This window comes from Manihot esculenta, chromosome 1 (assembly GCF_001659605.2).
Source record: "Manihot esculenta cultivar AM560-2 chromosome 1, M.esculenta_v8, whole genome shotgun sequence".
Lineage (NCBI taxonomy): Eukaryota > Viridiplantae > Streptophyta > Magnoliopsida > Malpighiales > Euphorbiaceae > Manihot > Manihot esculenta.
In genome coordinates this window covers 30,374,188-30,393,394 of record NC_035161.2, presented here as the reverse complement: position 1 = coordinate 30,393,394, position 19,207 = coordinate 30,374,188, and the positions used below count along the sequence as shown (strand labels likewise).

General features: G+C 31.0%; 2 protein-coding genes across 3 annotated transcripts; both read right to left on the bottom strand.

The window, feature by feature from the left end:
• Positions 1-2,297: 2,297 nt before the first annotated feature.
• Positions 2,298-5,999, bottom strand: LOC110620135 (rhamnogalacturonan I rhamnosyltransferase 1). Of its 2 annotated transcripts, none has more exons than XM_021763737.2 (9): positions 5,841-5,999; positions 5,003-5,381; positions 4,595-4,662; positions 4,392-4,480; positions 4,123-4,288; positions 3,731-4,020; positions 3,408-3,612; positions 3,175-3,335; positions 2,298-2,919 (listed from the first exon to the last, which is right to left on the bottom strand). In XM_021763737.2, the coding sequence occupies exons 2-9, from the start codon at positions 5,292-5,294 to the stop codon at positions 2,673-2,675; spliced, it is 1,518 nt and encodes a 505-aa protein (XP_021619429.1). In that variant the 5' UTR covers positions 5,295-5,381; positions 5,841-5,999; the 3' UTR covers positions 2,298-2,672. The 2 variants fall into 2 exon arrangements, with proteins under 2 accessions (XP_021619429.1, XP_021619433.1); XM_021763741.2 differs by having other exon boundaries at positions 3,175-3,332.
• A 4,700-nt stretch (positions 6,000-10,699) lies between these two features.
• LOC110617192 (60S ribosomal protein L7a-2) lies at positions 10,700-13,580 on the bottom strand. Its single transcript, XM_021759828.2, has 7 exons — positions 13,450-13,580; positions 12,761-12,808; positions 12,083-12,284; positions 11,716-11,885; positions 11,486-11,614; positions 11,292-11,384; positions 10,700-11,038 (listed from the first exon to the last, which is right to left on the bottom strand). The coding sequence occupies exons 1-7, from the start codon at positions 13,450-13,452 to the stop codon at positions 10,907-10,909; spliced, it is 777 nt and encodes a 258-aa protein (XP_021615520.1). The 5' UTR covers positions 13,453-13,580; the 3' UTR covers positions 10,700-10,906.
• Between the last annotated feature and the right edge of the window lie 5,627 nt (positions 13,581-19,207).

Sequence of the window (19,207 nt, the reverse complement as noted above, 5' to 3'; positions counted from 1 at the left end):
CAAGGAATGAAACATCATATTTCTCAAAATAAGTTGATCACCAAATCCTAGCCACTGATCATCTGATGTGGAAAGAGAATAACCCATACAATAAGACGTCAAATATGCCCGAGATATTAAATTTTAGCCCGTCTTTTGTTTAAAAGAGTTGACCATTGGAGCCCCCAAAAAAAAAAAGGATTATATACATGCATTCGTCAACTCGATTCCAGTTGGCCCTTCATTGCCACTGTTCGTTTGAGAATCCAAAGACCAGGTCATTCTTTTTCCTATCTGGGCAACTAGGGTTAGTTTTCAACGCAATAATTGAAGTAAATTTTACTGAAAAATATATCAAATGTGGAATAATCATTTGAATAAGGCAAGTGGTGATATGTTCCAGTAAAATTTCTCGGGAATTGAACTCTCAAATGCTTGTTGGGGGGAGGGGAGGGAACATTTTCCTCCTGCTTTTTTTGCAAGAAAGCAATTTTCATTACTCAAAAGCGTAAGAACGGAGGAATCCTATTGTTAAATCACGCTTTTCAATCTTTCTTATAATCAATTACAATTGTAATTATTTAATTGAAATTAAGTGTCTATTAAATATTTTCTCATAAAAAAAAGTGTATACTAAATACTACTTGGTTGGAAAATCACTTAGACAATGGTTGAACTTGAAGTGGGTCCTTCCACTAGCACTTGGACTTGTGTACAGTTGAAAAGTATGGCCATGTTCAATGGCTAAATTATCACCTTCTGCCATAGATTAAAATCATTAAAAAAAATTAAGTTTTTTAATATAATAACGGGTATTCAATTTATATTTCTCTTGATCATAAAAAAAAAAAAAAAAAAAAAACGAGTTTACCATGCTTCAATGATTTACTCCCTCAAATTCAAGATAAATAATTGACATTTTTAAAAATTAAATTTTCGAAAAAAAGTAGTTACTTATTTAAAAATATTATTACTGAGTTTGAATTCAGTAAGTGAAATTATAGTAACAAGAAAAACCATGTAGATCCCTATATTTATATATTCCACAAGTGCATTGCCTAATCACTTAGTCATCAAAATTAGTCCTTTTTCTTTATTGGACAATGATTTAGGAGTTTGAAAAATGCAACAAGTGGCCAACTTCTTGCAGCAGTTTGTGTGGTGAGAAAGCTAAGTTTTGAGGCATTATTTTAAGAGTTTGCATTCAGCAGCACTGCCACTAAGTAAGTAGGCATCCATGTATGTATTGAATATGACCAAAACCATTTTCTTTATGAGAAATAATGATTTCTTGGATCACCCACTAACATTAAAATTTCTTTTCTCTTGGATCAGTAATAAACTCTCTTGGATCACTCACTGCCTCTCTCCCATCCTCCAACTATTCACTCTTTGTTAAGAACCCACTTGGGAATTTGAGTTGTGATTTGAATACAATATCATACCCATCTAGTCTTTTGAGTATAAGTTGGGCAATCTTTATATAATAAGATAGAATTTTCAGTAATTAAATAATATATTTAATTTTTATTAAATACTACACTAAATAAATAATATACAGACTAAACTCAACTTCGTCCCATTTTAACTATCCTCTTTACCTGGTTTAAATACCAGCCAAGTTTGAAAACCTTACTCTAACCACTTAGAATGATTATGGTATTATGAGAATTCTATTACCAACCCACTTACTCCAATAAATGCACTGAAAACAGGGATTGGGAAAGATTTCTTCTTATCCTTTGGGGTTCATTTTTCCTGAATATGCTACATCCATCCATCTTAGGGGAAAAAAATAAAATATTTTTGTAATTTTTTTTTACATTTTTTGATATTTGAATTTTAAAACATTAAAAGAATTTTCAAAAAAAAAATCCTAATCAAATGAAACACCAAATATAAATATTTTCAAAGAGAATGATATCCTATTTTAAAAATAGTAAATTATTTTCTAAATTTTGAAAATTTTATTATCATTACTTTATATATACTTTTATTTTTTAAACTAAAATCAAATGATAAAAAATAAATTATTTTTTTAAAAAATATTCTTTAATGAATATAAACAGAGGCCAAATAACATATGAAGTTTCCATATGTAAATTGGGACAAACTCACACGTATTCTAAATTACTTGTTAAAAAAAAAAAGAAAAAAATTCTTTAAGGTCTTCTGGGTTCACATCAGTTGCCTGTTTCTGAAGATACTTTTGTCATGAAGTGATACTTTCTTTTATAGTTACCATCATGAACAGCCAAAAGAAAAGATGACAAGTATGATAGACACATACTTACATCCCATATTCAACTCAGTGCAAAGAGAGAAGCCTAAATGTTTCATTATACATTTGATGCTGAAAAAATCATAACAATGTGAAGGTAATGTGGAGAAGGATTACACAGTAACACTTAAATCTCCCCACCTGGGAAAATTTTCTAGTATCCTTCTTTACATACCAGCTAACTTGTTACATTTTCCCACTCTATACATATTCTCGTTTATTCAAAAATAAATAGTAATAAATAGTTTGGTTATGCTGCTCAAGAAGATCCAGGCCGAGGCCAGTAGTTCTTCCAAGCTCTACTTCACAAACAGAACCCAAATATTCTGTACTTAAGCCTCCATCTGAAAAATGAGGCTATGTTCTTCTGGTAAGGAGTATATGGTTAACCATCTCGTCGGCATGACTAGGTTCATGTGTCACTCAATGGTTCATCTACCAGTTGCAAACACTCACATGGATTGGCATAGAAATAATCTTCTTCCTTTGGTTTTTCGGGTATTACAACTCTCATTTTTGGACTTCCCATCCGATCAGCATGAACTTCCTTCACAGTGGTAGAGAACTCATCCCAACTCAATGATCCCTCTTTGTATTGATCTATTAAACCAACTAGAAGCTTTCTGTCCAGTGAAATAGTCTTCTTGAATCCTAAAAATCTAAGTCATTGAAAACAAGAAACACAATATCAAGTTTGACATTTTCTTTGCAAGAAAATAGTGATTACTAATTAATCTGATAGTGCTTAGTTGGTTAGACGTACGGCTTCGGGATTTTTCCCAAAAAAAGCTGGTAAATGTATGCATAGCAAGGTTGATGAGAAAAAGAAATATACATTTGGGATACAGTAGCAGTAGCACTCAATCCAAATATAGAAAGTACAAATTGGATAAAAAATAGTGGCAATGCATTACCTGCGATGGCCTTCGACAACTTTAGCCATGTTGCCATCATATGTAGGAACAAACATGTCGCCCTCCAGCGATACGAGATAATCCAATGCTGCCATTTGGGATGAGTGGTTCTGGAAAAACATCAAATCTGATGGTCCCAGAAGAGTTTCTTTCCTAACCTGCTTCATATCAAGGCAAATTGTATCATTATCACATACAAATTAAAAAGAGAGATCACTGCTTCCTCTACCTACCAAATTAGGGAATGTTGCTGCCAAACTCTTCATTCTTTTCTCTCCACCATAAATTTCTCCAGCAGCAATATAAATTTGAACATTACGATCAATGCCCAGTGCACTCAGTACAATAGCAGTTTCCTCAGGTGTCAAAGGACACAGACCTTCCTTCCTTTTCATTTCAGAATTTATAACTTTTTCCTTCCACCAGGGATATGCGTACCTAACAATGTGAAAATGCTATAATTAAATATATTTCATGTAGACTCACATAATCAAGTAATAAAGAGAAAAGTTACCTCATTAGACTCGCATGATCAAGCAATAAAGAGAAAAGTTACCTCATTCTTGTCAGTTCCTCAACCTCTTCACTGCTGCAACCTTTGGTGCAGCCAGAGAAAGCCAACATATCCATTTCATATCTGAGATGAAGGACCAGGTACGGGCCTTTCTCCCTTAAAATCCTGACAACCCTTCTACCCAGTTCCTCTATCTGTGATGTAAACTTCAGAGCATTAAAATTTACGTGGCAACGCAACTTTTGAATCTCAAGGGGTAGGCCATTGTTAGCAAGACGAGCATCAGTTTTATTGAGATGTACAACTTTGTACTTTTGCACCAAAGGTAGAATCTGTTGGCAAACACTTCAGCAAATTAGTCATATTAGTCCAAACTACATCACAATAAAAGGGAAAGAAAAATGGTGGTGGTTTTACAATTATTATGAACTAACCTGATGGTGGTAGTAAGATATGTTTGACCAACTAATTGGTGGCAATGAGTAGAACATTCCCAATTCAACTCGTCGTTTTAACCTAGGCGGCAGCTCTTTCAATATACGAACCTCATCTCTCAAGGAAGAGATGAAATGATCAACATCAAATATGTCTTGGAACTCACTGCTCCATGGCCCATGAACAGTTAATCAGATAAAATGACATTTCTGGATTGAATCAGGATCATTGATAAATGAAAGTTCAGTGAGACTATGGATAAGCATACCTTGGATCATTCCAGAATGAGGTTTTATCCAACTCAGGGACAACGAGAGTTACATTAAGATATCTAGCAATGGCAACCATGTCACATATCTGCATGGTAAGATTCAGAGTACAATTAATCAGAAATAATGACAGATAAGGGCACAAAGAAACAAAAAAATTCGTTGATGGTGGTGGTCGTGGTTAAAATAATGATCAACTCACTGCTGCTCGCATTTGGTTGAGTCCACCATTGCAGGAAACCATTAGATACCCATTATTCTTATAAACCCCTGCAAGCAACAATTACCAAATTTTAAGAACAGATAAAATAATAAGTTCGGACGTCTTATCAAAACAAAAGTGGAAACCTACAGAGGAAACAAATTAAGTATGCTTACTGAAATCACAGGTAAATCAAGAGACAAAAAAGAAACAGTAGTCATGTATAAACAACAGCAAAGGGTGAGAAATAAGTCAAATATCAGACTGATATTAATAGAAGCGGATGACAAGGGAAAAGAGGAAGACAGAGCAAATTTTGATTACATAATTCAGTTCATTTTCTTCAGTTTTGCAATACTACTCAAACAAGTAGCAAAAAATAAGGAATAGGAAAAATCTTCAACTCACTCTTAGGAGGAAGAAGAACTTTGGCAGGAACAGAAGATATCTCGACTTCAGAACGACCAAAACAAGAAGGCCAACCCTTCAACAATCTTGGCCCCCACATCTCTCCCAGTGCCATCAAATGTACCACACAAGTCCATAGCAGGGCAGTTGTGATTGCCCTTAAAATCCATAGCTTCATTGGAGACCTTGAAACCATTGAATTCTTCAACTTTTCAACCTTTCCATCTCCAAAAAGCTTCACTTTCACCTCCCACTCTTTAACAGAGTTATCCGGCTTGCACATTTTTAACATTCGTTCACCTTCCCTCCAATTCACCAAACCCACTTAAACAACCCCTTCAGGGACTAATTTGAGCTTCAATACAATACTCCACTTGATCTGTTGAACCAAAATGTAATGAAGATTTAATAATGCTATCTTTACAAGGGACAAAGAGATTCTTTAAACTTGATTAAGATAATCAAGAAGGCCTAGGAACTCTAGAAACCTTCCTTGATTTTATAAAATTTGCAATTAAAATAATCAAGACACTAGCTTCACATTCTAATTTCTTTAATCTCCAAAATCACCTAATCTTGCCACATTACATAGCTAAAAGAAAAAGCTAGAGAATATCTACACAATCCCAGAAATGAAATGCAATAATTTTCTATAAATTTTTAACAGAAGGCCCAGTTTGAGACTCGATTGTTATTGACAAGTTCGCAGCAAAAACAGAGAGGGAAAAAAAAAAAAAAAAGAAAGTCCTTGTACAGTGATCCTTGGAGAAAGAAAGAAAGAAAAGAAAGAGTGAGAGAGAGAGAGAGAGTATAAAAGACTGAAAAGTGGAGAAATTACTGGTTCTTTATTTCCCGACGAGATTCCGGCTAGATGTACCTGAAAACTTGTCGGCAATCACAGAAAGGGTAGGGAAGGAGGAGAAAGCTAACGTTTTAACAGCATTGGAAATGTAGAAGCTAGCAAGAGAGAGAGAGAGAGAGAGAGAGGCCTTCATCAAGGCCAGAGTGCTGTCTGCTATTTGTACTGCCACTTAAAATTATATTTTTTTTTTAAATGGAAAGAAAGAAAATTTAATAATAATTAAATTTTTGTTTTTATTATTTTTCCTTTTTTTATCATTATTATTTTCCGTTTCTGTTTTCCTTACCAAATTGTATAAATTTTCCATTTTTATAATTATTCAGTTTTATAATTAAATTAATACATAAAAAATTCTCTTAAAAAGATAATAAAAATCTATAATTATTTTAAATGCTTTTTTATTTATTTATAAATAAGAGTTGCTATTATTATTTTTAATTTATATGAATATATTTTGGAAATTATTTGAATGTTAAGAGATAAGTTTTTTATTTGTTTTGTTGTTATTGGGGTAGGTGAGACATATGATGATGTGGCAATGGGATGAAACAGTTGGGCCCACAAAACACCCACAAATGTCATTTTCACAGAGATTGTCATCTGATGTGGCACATCGGAGAATTTTCAACGGATGTCATGTCTGCAAATATTTGGTTAGGCTGTGCCTTCGTGATTTTGGCCTTTTCCTTCGCTTAGCTCTATTACCCTAAACATTTTTTTTTAAAAAATAAATTTGTGATATTGATATTTAAAATATTATTATTTTAATTGTGAAATTAGCCTCTTCATGTTTTTAAAGTAATATTAAAATATATTATTTGATTTCTTTAACTTTAATTTACGTTAAAATATTTAATTTAGATTATATCATAAATAATATTTAATTGTTAACTCAGTAATAAAATATCTTTAAAGGTATCTTAACAAAGATATTGGTTGATGCAAATGGTAAGTAGCCAGCAATTCTTCAATAAATTTCCATACATACCAAAATCTTTCAGAACACTCCCAAATATAGAAGAATGCTTACCATAATAATAAGAAATTAATGAATAATTATTATAAATAGATATCAGCTTCAATGGCAGGAATTGAAATAATTTACAAAGATTCTGAATGGACTTGTCTGCTTAGTGGGCAGTAATATTTCAATGTAAATATGAGGGAGATGGAGAAATATGTATATAAATTAAGGATCAGCAGATGCATGAAACCAAAAAATGAGGCATTTTCATTGGATTTAGTCATGAGATCAATGGCTTTTTCTTTTTATTTTTTGTGGCTTTTGATTGTGATTGACATAAAAAGTATTTTAACTTTACCTCTCAATTAATTAATTCCTTAATTTCTTGCCTACTTTTTTTTTATTCTCTTCCGATTTAATATGCTTAAACTTTTTAAATATGCTATTAAATTTAATTTTTTTTCTTAGTTTGTTATTTTTTTCTCATGGTAATTTAATATTAAATAGAATCGAAAATTCAAATAATTATTTTAAAAAATACGTATTTTAAATTCTGTGCATACTTTATTTTTATATTATAAAAAAATAGAATTAGTTAGTAATTTTATTAAAAATCTAATTAGTATCGATTAGTGGATAAGAGATCTACGCTTATATGTAATGAGATTTGCTGTATAATATTTTTTAATGGTAATTTAAATGTCATGATAGATTTAACTAGGCATAAAGAGAACGAGTTTTTTACCCTTTCAAATATTAATCTGTATATGACCGAATCTTATTCTTTATGGTGAGAATTATATAATAAATGTCACGAATTATTAGAATTTTATCATGTGAATCTATCAGTAACAATGCTAACATATTTTAGACACATATTATTGTGGTATCACTTTTAATTTTAATGATATTAGAATAATTGAGGATTTCTCAATACGTTGTTATTATTATTAACTCTCTTTTTTTCAAGTTTTTTATATACACAAATAAAATAATTTTATTTAGTAGATAGTTTTATAGTTATTTTTATATAAATTTTTTAAAAATAGTTAATATAGTTAAATAATAAATTTTATATATTTTTTTAATATATCATCCCCTTATATATTGCTATGAGCTGTTTTTACAAAATGATATTAATGCTCTATTCATATTTGAGTTTCTCATCCCACAAAGAGACTGACTTCCATTATCATTAATAACAAAAAATTAAGAAAAGAAAGTAGTGAGGTCTAGGGAGGCCCTTAGGAAATGAAAAGGATACTCATAGCTACTCAAATAATGAGAGCAGAGAGGAAGAAGAAGAAGAAGTAAGCTTTACCTAAAAGGAAGTAAACAAAGGCAAAAGTGAATGATTTTAAGCAATGAGTGAGAGACCCAAAAAAAAAAAAAAAAAAAGATAAGATTTGTAGATGTGAAAATGAAGAAGCAATTGCTGACTGCCAATCTCTTTAAATGCCTTCCCATAATTTGCACAACCAAAATCCACAAGGCCACTTCACTTTCATTCTACTCTCACACCTTTTCTTCTTCTACTTATTACTCAATGAGATTTTTATATATTTTTCACACCTTCCAATGTAAATTTATTTCTTTGTCCCCAAAACTGAAATTGAATTCCAGGGAAGTAAATGAAAAGGCAGATTTTTATAAAATATTGAAACATTAAGCAATGAGGGTTAGTTTTTAAAATTTTAAGCTAAGATTTTCCTTTGTCAAATTTGAAGCTAAGATGTACATTGATTATGGATGATGGATTGGTGACATAGGCGGAATTTGGCAGCAAGTTCATGCAGTGTAGAGATTTGTGGATAAGGATTGGGAGGGGAAAGTGTATTGTATCTCTACACAAGGCCAATTTTGGAGCTGATTATGTTGCTGGATATGCGGGTTCGCGGAGTTTGGAGTTTTGGCTGTTTCGTCATCCGCCGGAGTATCTTTTGGACGATTGCCATCGTTATTTCATGACTATATATAGGGATTTTATCCCTTCGGGATTAATGTTTAATGGTTAGTTTTATACTCTATATTTATGTTGATAATAGTCTGATTTTAAATTTTATGCGTAACTATTTAATAACCGTTAAGTATGGTAACTAAATCATAGTTATTTTTATACGAGAGATCATACCTAAAATTCATTAAAATCTATTAAATAAGTCGGTCTATTAACACACAATTCAATCCACGGTTTAAAATAGACTGGACTGATTAGACTTAGATTCATCAAAAAAAATTGAGTCCTTCTAATTCGGTGAAAAATAGGATAGCAGGCCTAACTAAACCATGTCCCTATCAGTGCCGAAATGAAATAATTATAGTAGAATAGTATAATTGAACTTTAATTTTCTTAATTAGAAGCCAATGTTATAAAAATTTATTATATATATGTTAAGAAATAATCATTTTAATATTTTATATTATATATAACATATTAAAAGATTATATACATTATTTTTAGGGCAATAATTAAAATAAAATAGATTTTTCTGTCTCAATGTATATGATTTTTAGAAGGTCCAATAAGGTCACAGATAACGGGCTGGGTTGAGTTTAGGCCCATTGCTTTTATGGTTCAAATCTTTCCTGTAAAAACAAAGCTAATACTTGGGGCACAATAAAGGTAACCGGGAAAAGAATTTGATCAAGAATTTATTAATAAATAATAAATAACAAATAACATTCTTTTTTTTTTTTTTTGGCAATGTGTAAAATTAAATAAGAGAGCAGAAAGATAACCTGGACAAGAAATTCAAGAACTAATACAAAACAGCCGTATATTTGTCATTTATACATTATTAAAAAATAATTAAATTCAAAGATTAAATAATTATCTTATTAAAAAAATATAAATTTTTTTAAATTACACAAAGAATAGAAAAATAGAACTTAAAATATCTTAAATTTACTTTAAGAAATTTATGATTAGATTAAATATGTAAATACTGACAAAAAAACATAATTTACTTCGTGCCAAATAATTAATTTTATTAATCTATAGAAATTAAGTAAGAAATTCTAAAAAAAAAAATACTTATTCTATGGAAGTTTTATGTTGTGTTTGGTTTAATTCTAATATTTAATTTTTTTAATTTAATTGAATTTTTTTATTTTGGTTTGAATAAAAATTAGAATTTAATTTTATAAAATTGGTTATAATTAAAATCAATTCCTATTAAATTTAACAAAATTTGAAATGAATTCTATAAAATTTACACAATAATATGAACTAAAATGTCTATGTCAAATAATTTCTTTCAATAATTTATCCTTTAGATTTTATTGACTATAAGAAATAAAAACTATAAAACTATTTTTTTTATTTATTTACTATTATTATCTACACAATTATAAATATTTTTTTCTAATTTTATAACGTTTAAGCTTATTGTTTTTTACTAGGCAACATTTTTTATTTTATTTTATAAATCTCCAAACCCTAAAAATTTATTAATGTATTTTTTAATGGATTTATATTTTCATTAATTGTTGTAAATTTATTAAATATAAAATCTTTTAATAAAGTAGTTTCTTTTTTTCACTCTTAAATGAAAAGATAAATTATTTAAAATTCTAAAATGTATTGTACCAAATAATAAATTTTATTTTAAATAAATTATACTTAAAATTCAATTAAATTTCACATTATTTTATGAACTGAAATTCAACCAAACACTATGGTAATGGACGGAGGCATGTGCCCATTGTGTCTAGTGTTCATCCATCCCTGCCCCCTAAAAGCATATACGAGTTTCCCATCAAGCTCCATACATGGCTGCACATCTGTAAATCATCTCAATAACAGATCTTGTTTATTTTATAATGACAAAAATAACTTGTTACATGTTCTTCCTTAATTAAATGCTAAAAATGAATTAAAAAGCTCATTGTATCTGCATTTCTGATAGGCTAGAGAGTAGACTATAAATATTCATTCTCCCACGACATGATAAGAGAAAATGGTCAAATATCTCAACTATTCCAATGCAAAACTAATACATAATACAATCAAAATCAACATGCAAAATTCATCTCAGGATCCTTTTTAGTATAAGTCTCTTCACTACTCGTTAGAATCTCAAGACATTCTCTGTGCCGCCTCCTTAGCTAGAAGCCTCTCCTTGGCTTTGGTCTTAGCCTGGGATTTGGAGCCCATGATGCCACCACCCCACCTCTTCCGGTGCTCATCAAACTTGTCATTGAAGTTGGCCTAAATTTAAATTAAGAAAACAAAAGTGAGAAACTTGGGGAGCTAAATCCACAAAGTAGGCAGAGTAGTGATGCTGTTCAAGGAACATTGGCTTTAAAATCAGGACAACTTGCATCATCCAATATAACAAAATTTGCACAAAACCAAAAGGATCATTAACTACATTATCAAAAAATAATGATAATGCCCAAAGGGCATGGCATAAATAAATGATATCTCCGTAGAAAAGCGCCATCACTGTGCTATTCATTACCTTGACTGCCTCCAAAATCTTGCTAAATTCCAATTTATCTTCATTCTTCACAGATGTAAGGCACAAAGCTGCAGCTGTTTTCTTGTGAACAATCTTTTTTTTTTAACCATGAAAATTCAAAAGACCAGAAATTGTCAATTTTCAGTAAAAAGAAAAAGATCATTAAATGGATGGAATAAGTACACAAAGCTCACCGCTCCAAGTCGTGACTTGCCCTTCACAATTGCATAAGGAACCTCCATTTTCCGGCACAGGGCAGGCAACCAAACAACAAGCTCAATTGGATCGACATCATGTGCAATAACCACTAATTGGGCCTTGTTCTGTAGGGAATTCATTTATAAGAAAAAAAAAGTACAACATATACATGATAGATGACATAAGCATGCAAGTGCTAATAATTCAATAGATGTGTAACAAATACCTGCTCGATGAGGTAAGTAACATGGTTAAGACCATACTTAACAACGATGGGTTTCTTTGATTCCACAGTTTTCCCTTCAGCTTCAGCCTGTGCCCTTTTAAGAAGCCTTTCCTTCTTAGCTGCCTTGTCCTCTGGTCTATATTTGAGAAACAATTTGAATAGTTGTGTGGCTGTAAGATAGCACAATCCAAAAATAACAGTTATCATCAGGAAAATATCATCCACAGTATCAAGATATAATAATTATAATAATTTCATTATAACACCACAATATTGATCATATTTGCACACAATACTCATGCACCTTGCACACAATTATTGGCCCCAAGAAAAAAACCTTAATTCTGAGTATCAATAGGAATCTTACCAAGGTTCTTGTCAAGTGTTTTTGTGAACTGGTTAACAGCAGGAGGAACCTTCAATCGTTGCTTCAGAATCCTCCTTTGTCTCTGAATACGAACAACATGAGGCCACTTGACAAACCTAGTCAAGTCCTTCTTTGGGGGCAGTGCACCACCAATTCCAAACTGTTTTGGCCGTTTCTCAAACAATGGGTTGACAACCTTTTCCTGCAATTATCAAGTGAAAGAATTAGATCAGTTGTACCAACAGAATAACAAAGTATCAACCTAGAAATTGACTAGAAGACTGAATTTACACAATAAAATGGAACAACTAGTGTAAGTTAGAAAAAATCTGAAAGCTTCGTTGAGTTTGTTTTATTCTTTTCAAGGGTGCAAATAGAAAAGCTAGTGCTGAAATAGAGGAAACAATTAAAGCAAAATTTATCTGCTCTGCCAAGATAAAAATGGAAACCAAAAAGGATCTCCAATAAAGAAAATAAACCGATTAAGCACCAAAGAAAGGTTAAAACAAAAAATCAATGGAGGAATTAAAAAGAAGAGTACACTATCTAACCAATTATGTGAATGGGATTAAGGAATTTACAAATTGGGTCATGCTGGGATGTGTTTAAACAAAGCAACATTTACACATAAATTTGATAATCAGAATGTGTGTTATCTAAGAGAGATATATAACTTACAGGTTTCTTCTTTGCCAACGCTGGGGCCTTAACACCTCGTTTGGGAGCCTGTAACAAATATGATACTATGAGATGAAACAAAATAGAAGGAAAAATAAAGCAATGAAAAAATCGAAATGGAACTCCCATACAGTCATACCACTCAAAAAGAGCAAAAAAAAAAAAGAAAAAAAATATCATCATAAACATTTTTCTGACTATTTAGTCAGTGATCAATAACTAGAGCCTCGAGTCCAGATTTCCAGTGTTTATACATCCAACTATTCTATTACGACATTCACCTTCTCAAAATGGACAATACACACTGAGAATCTCCAAGAGGCATATAAACAGACAATCACTATTCCCACAAAATAGTCTAATCCTTCTATCTTAATAAAATGGTATGTACTAACATGAAATTTCAGCTCCTCAAGCAAGTTTTTTAAACCAAATAATTACAAGATAGCATCAGAATTCCATATGGAACTAAGCAGCAAAAAATCATCATTCTTATTTTTTTCAAAAATGGTTCGCACACAGAACTACCCAGAAGAGTAAAAAGATCCAGCTACCAACTTCAAATATCATAAATATTCAACGGTTTACCAGATGGGAAAAAAAGTAGAATCATTTTACACCAAACGTCAGCTAAATTATACTACATTGAGTATGATATGTATATGCAATAAGCCAATAGAACAAGTTACCATGTGGGTGAAGAGAATCTCAGAAAACCCTAGCTGCCTTTGGAGGGAAGGGCGCGTGATAAAAGAAGAGTAGAAGTGGCAGCTATCTAAGGATTTTATTCCTTTGACACGAACCCTAATTATGTTTTCCAACTCAAGTCCCTCTACTTTTACTTATTTATCTTTTTTCCCGTTTGTTTTCATTCTCATTTTTTTTCTAAGGAAATTTACTGGATATAAGTCTAAGCTCATTTACTTTTATTTAAAAATTAAGTAAATTTGATTTTAAATTTTAAATTTAATTAAATATTTATATTATTATTTAATGATTAAATAAATCCTCATTTAATATAATATTTATTTTTTAATAATAAAATATTTTTTATATAATAAAATTTTATTTTTATAATTTTAAAAATTATTTATTATATTTATACAGTTTTAAAATTTTTATAATAGCTAAAAGTATTAAGTTTTAAATTATAAAAAAATATTTCATTATAAAAAGTAATATTTTATTATTAAAAAGTAATATTTATTATTAAAAAGTAATATTTTATAAAATTAAAATTTATTTAGTCAGTACATGATTAATTAATTCAAAATTTTAAATCAAATTTATTTCTCTTTTAATTAAAAATATAAAAATTTAATTAGATTTATTTCCTTTATTATTTAGTCTCTAAACACTACTACTATTAATAAATATAATTTTAAAAATTTATTAAAATATTTTTTCTCTTTTTCATCAATAAAATAATTATTTTATGCTATTTTTTTATTAAAAATAAATGAATAATGAATAATGAGAGAACATTTTAAAACTCCATTTTACATTCAATAATCCCTTCTTCGTCCTCCCCAATAACTCAATTTCTTCTTTTTTTCCCATAAAATTTATTTCTTTTATTATTCTCCCTCAATAATTTAATTTTAAAACATTATTTTTCTTTTACTAATTTAATTTTTTTCAATAATCTAATTTTTAAAATTTTTTTTATGAAAAAAAAGAAAAAGAGAGTAATTTAATTTTTTAATATATTTTTAATGAAAAATAGATAAAATTAAATAAAAAAATATTTTATTAAAAAATATATATATAAATATTTTAATATATTTTTAAAAATAAAGAGAATAACTTATTAATAATTATAATACTTAAAAATTAAATAATAAATATCATTTTTTAATCCAATCTATCAATATAATTTAATTATATATATAGTCAACCAATTATTTTTTCCACTGTTCCGTAATATTCATACTTTTATGCATTTTTTTACTTTTATCCACTTTAAATTTAAAATATTAAATATTTTTTAATTAAAATATAAATAGAGTATTATAATTTTATCTTTCAAAACGATTCATCATTGTTTTTTTTTTTTTCAAATCATCGTTCAAACACTATGAAATTTTTATATATTAATCTTATTAGCATCTTTTTTTTAATTTACAGTTAAATAAATGAAAAATAACCTTGTAAATCGATTTATTAAATTTATTTAAATTACTTCTACATAGAAAAAGTGAGACATCAAATTTAAATAGTATTTTATTTTAATTTATATGAGTAAGAAAAAATAGACATTTATAAGCTTGTAATATTTAGCTATTTTTGAAATTTTAATAATTTAATCACTAAAAACTATAATAGATACAATCTAATAATTTAATATTATAACAATTATCTTAATTTTAATACATTTAATTAAAAATGAATTATTATCCACTTTAAAAATATTATAACGATTGTTTTAATAATTTTTTTATAATTATCTAATATTAGTTTGGATGTATTAATTTAATAAATTTTAATTATCTCGACGTTTTACTATTGTTTTATATATAAAGATTTACTGTTTTAATTAATAATCCATTTTAATATTTAATAATACTTATTAAAATTATATAATATTTTAATATCATCTATAATTAAATTAAAATTTATCCTTTAATTAATGAAAAAATTAATATTTAATAATTTCTATTAATATTTTAATATTATTACAGATTATATAAAAAGTAAATATGTTAATATAGAAAATAAATATTGATAGATGAGTTAGTTACTTAATTTCAGGAATTATATATTCATTTTTCTTTCTATTTAGATACAGTCTCTCATGTATAAATATGTTATAATTTCTATTGTGAAATATAATAAAATATTATATTTTTACATGGTATTAGAGTCATTCTCGCAGAGATTTTTTTTTTCTCTCTCATCAAGTTTTAAAATTTTTAGAGATTTAGAGCTCCTGTTCTCTTATGTTACCCATCTGAGGTAATATTTGTCTCTCATCGTCCACCTGGAGAGGACGCCGAAATTGCCTTGCAACTCGCTTGTCAGATCTGTGGTTTGTTTGTTGTTTGGGTGTTGAATGGAGGCGTTTAGTTGCCTTACAACCCGCTTGTTAGATCTGTGGTTTGTTTGCCGTTTGGGTGTTGTGTTATCTTCCTTTAATTCGTTTGAAGGTAAAGGAGTATAGAGTGTTGATTGAAATGGTTTTTGACAGTAAGATCCATATTATTAAAATTATCCTAATGTCTTCAATAGTCGGTAAAACGTGTCTTATTTCCTCTTCATATAAATGGGTGATTGATTCTGGTGCCACAGATCACATGACAGGTAATCCTTATATTTTTATTAGCATTTGATTTCATAAAGCACATTCTCCTGTTATTATAGCTGATGGGTGATAGAGCATAGTTTAGTCCATTTTATATTAATATTATTGATAAATATTTACATGATTTCTGCATAATTTTTGCTTAATTTATTACTTTTTAATATTATTTTGCAGAAAATATTGCAAAAAATAGTATAAAAGGATAAATTGGAGAAAATATCCCTAAAATTGTCTTATTTGAAGCTAAAGGAGCAAGCCTGCACATGAATCCGCAATTGAATGGCCTACTCCCGCAAAATTCCCGCACACAGCCCACTCAGGCAATGGACAGCATGAGCCCGCGCTCCACGTTCGTGCATATGAATCGAGCCCACTGCACATGGACCGGCGCCCCTCATCAATCTCGCGTACGTGGACAAGCCCATCCTTGCGATCATGGACCAAACTCCTTCACGTGGACCAAGCTTCTTCACGCGGACCAATCAGCACATGGCCGCCACTCTTGCAAAAGTCCAACACCCATTCACGCGAAAGGTCCACCAATGTGCACGTGGACAACCCTCCTCGCGTGGGCCCGCAAAATCATTCATGCAGCCCGCTCAGCTCAGGCACATGACGCCATTCCCCCCAGTGGATCAAGACCCATTCACACACAAGCACGTGGACCCGCCTCAACTCACGCTTCACGCTCATGACCGCAGCACTTCCCATTTTCACGCGCCTCCACTCCAGCTTCACGTAGACACTCGCACACTCGATCCACTCCCAGGCCAGCAATTTTCCTAAACAGCGTGGCTCCTCTGCACCTATTTAAAGGCCATTCAGTGGCCGAATTAAGGGAATCTCTTCCAGTCGGCAATTCCGCAAGCTCCACTGCCTTCGGGTTCTCTTTCTTTTCTTTTTCTTTTTTTTCTTCTATTTTTCTGTTTTTAATTCAGTCAATGAGTGGCTGATTTTCCATCTAGTTGAATATTGGTTGAAACTTTAGTTATTTAATGGGTTGTGAGACTTGATCAAATATTGTTTAATTTTGGGGATTCAATATTCATGCAATTTCATATTTAATTCTCATGTTATTTTGTTATTGAAATCTACGTTGATTTTTTATTGCAAAATAATTATTTGTTAGTTTGAATAATTTAAGTCCGTAATTGTTTTGATTATTCTTACATGAGAACACTTGGGATAAAATCCAAGGAAATTGCATGATCTAGCGTTATCTCCATACGTTTGGGTAGTTAGGATTGGATCTCTCTATTTCTTAATGCAATTAACAATTGTTTTGATGCCTAAGGCCCAAGGACGTTCCTTGGCAATTTGTTGATTAGTAATTAATTAGAGGACGTTCCCTAATTGGTTTAATCATAAGGAGAGATAATGGTGGTGAGAAGCGTCTTCCATCTCCATAAACTAATCTATTGAATTAACCCAAAAGAACAAAGTGTCTGTGATCGATCCCAATGACTAAAATGGATTCAATACTTCAACTAGAGCTTTCTTCTCAAATTCCTAACCTAGCCTCAAGTGTGAAAACCTACGTCTTAGAACTACGGGCTCGACGACTTGAGCTATCTCAGCCATGTAGGATATGTGCATATGTGGGACATCTAGCTTTTGAATGCCCTACACTTTATGAGGATGACCAACAAGCACATGCGTTTGGAAGATACTATGAACAGCCGAGGCATGATCCCTACCCTGACACATACAATCCATATTGGGGAGACCAGCCAAACTATGGCTATGCTGAGGCTAACTACTACCAGGATTATCAAGAATATCAAGCCCAACCAGAACCTCCAAGTTCAGACCTCGCCATTAGTGAGTTGGCAAAGACTTTGCAAATGATACAACAGCAGATGGATCAAATGGCCACCTCATTAAATGCGATCATGTTAAGAAGAGAGGAAGAGCTTCAAGATGTATGAGATGATGATGAACGTTCACAAGTACAAGAACAAGCTGCTGAAGAGGCACAACCAGAATACTGTTTGTCCAACCAACTGATCAAACAGAACCTGTTGATAATTTAGATATCATTGATTCTTTTAGTGAAAATGTTTTTCAAGATGATATACTAAATGATGATCTTTGCAGGGAAGAAACCCAGAAAGAGCCAGAACTGAAAGAAACTAACTGTTACATCCAACAGGTGGACTGCGAACACGCACAGAACAAAGGAGAGCTAATCACACCTCTTCAGATCAATCTTGCGCAGTCAGAAGGAACTCCAACTGAACCACCTCAGCTTGGACCGCAGGACAGCCCTGCAACTCTTCTAGTTGCACCTCTTCAGCTTCCATCGCATGAAACTCCTTTCATTCTTCCATTGCAGATCAATCTTACGCAAGAAGGAGTACCTGAAATTCTCTCAGGCGCGTCCTTTCAGCTTCCAACACAAATCAGTCTTCCACCTCAGTTAGGTCCTATGCAGAAGGAGGAAGCTGAAACTCCTTTCATCCTTCCAATGCAAACAGTCCATGCCCAGGAGGAACAAATGGTAGTCCAATGGCCCAAACCAAAGGAGCATGCAGATCAATGTCTTCCCAAACCTCCGGATAAGGTAGAGTTTATTTTGCCTGAATTCAGTACTAAATTGCAGCTAGCCATAGAGAAACATGAATTGGAGTTCAAAGTTCTTCCCAATCATCTCAAAAATACAAACATAAGGGCTAGAGGCACACCTCATCTGAAAGAGGAGAAGCTAATCATGTTACTTCATGAGTACATGGAAAAAGTAGGATGGGCTATGACAAAATCAAAAGGGGTGCTACACTTTTTGCTCAATGCAGTTGGGACTCTTTTCCCTTCCCCAATTACTTGAGTCTTGATCAAGTGGATCGCCATGCACACCACACCCAGGGGAGTACTCAGTTTCCTTTGTTCTTTTATGTTTCTTATACATTGAGGACAATGCATGATTTAGGTGTGGGGGTGCATATCTCTGAATTTTTACTTTTAAGTTTATTTTTGCTTTAATCTTTAGTTTGTTTGCATTAGGAAAAATTTTTTCATTTTTGTTATTTTTATGCTTTCAATAAAACACACACAACCACAACCATTTTCTTCTTTTTGTTTTGCTCTACTCAAACTGATGAACTATGTTGGATGAGCTTTTCTTTCCATGACCCCATTAATGTGATAAC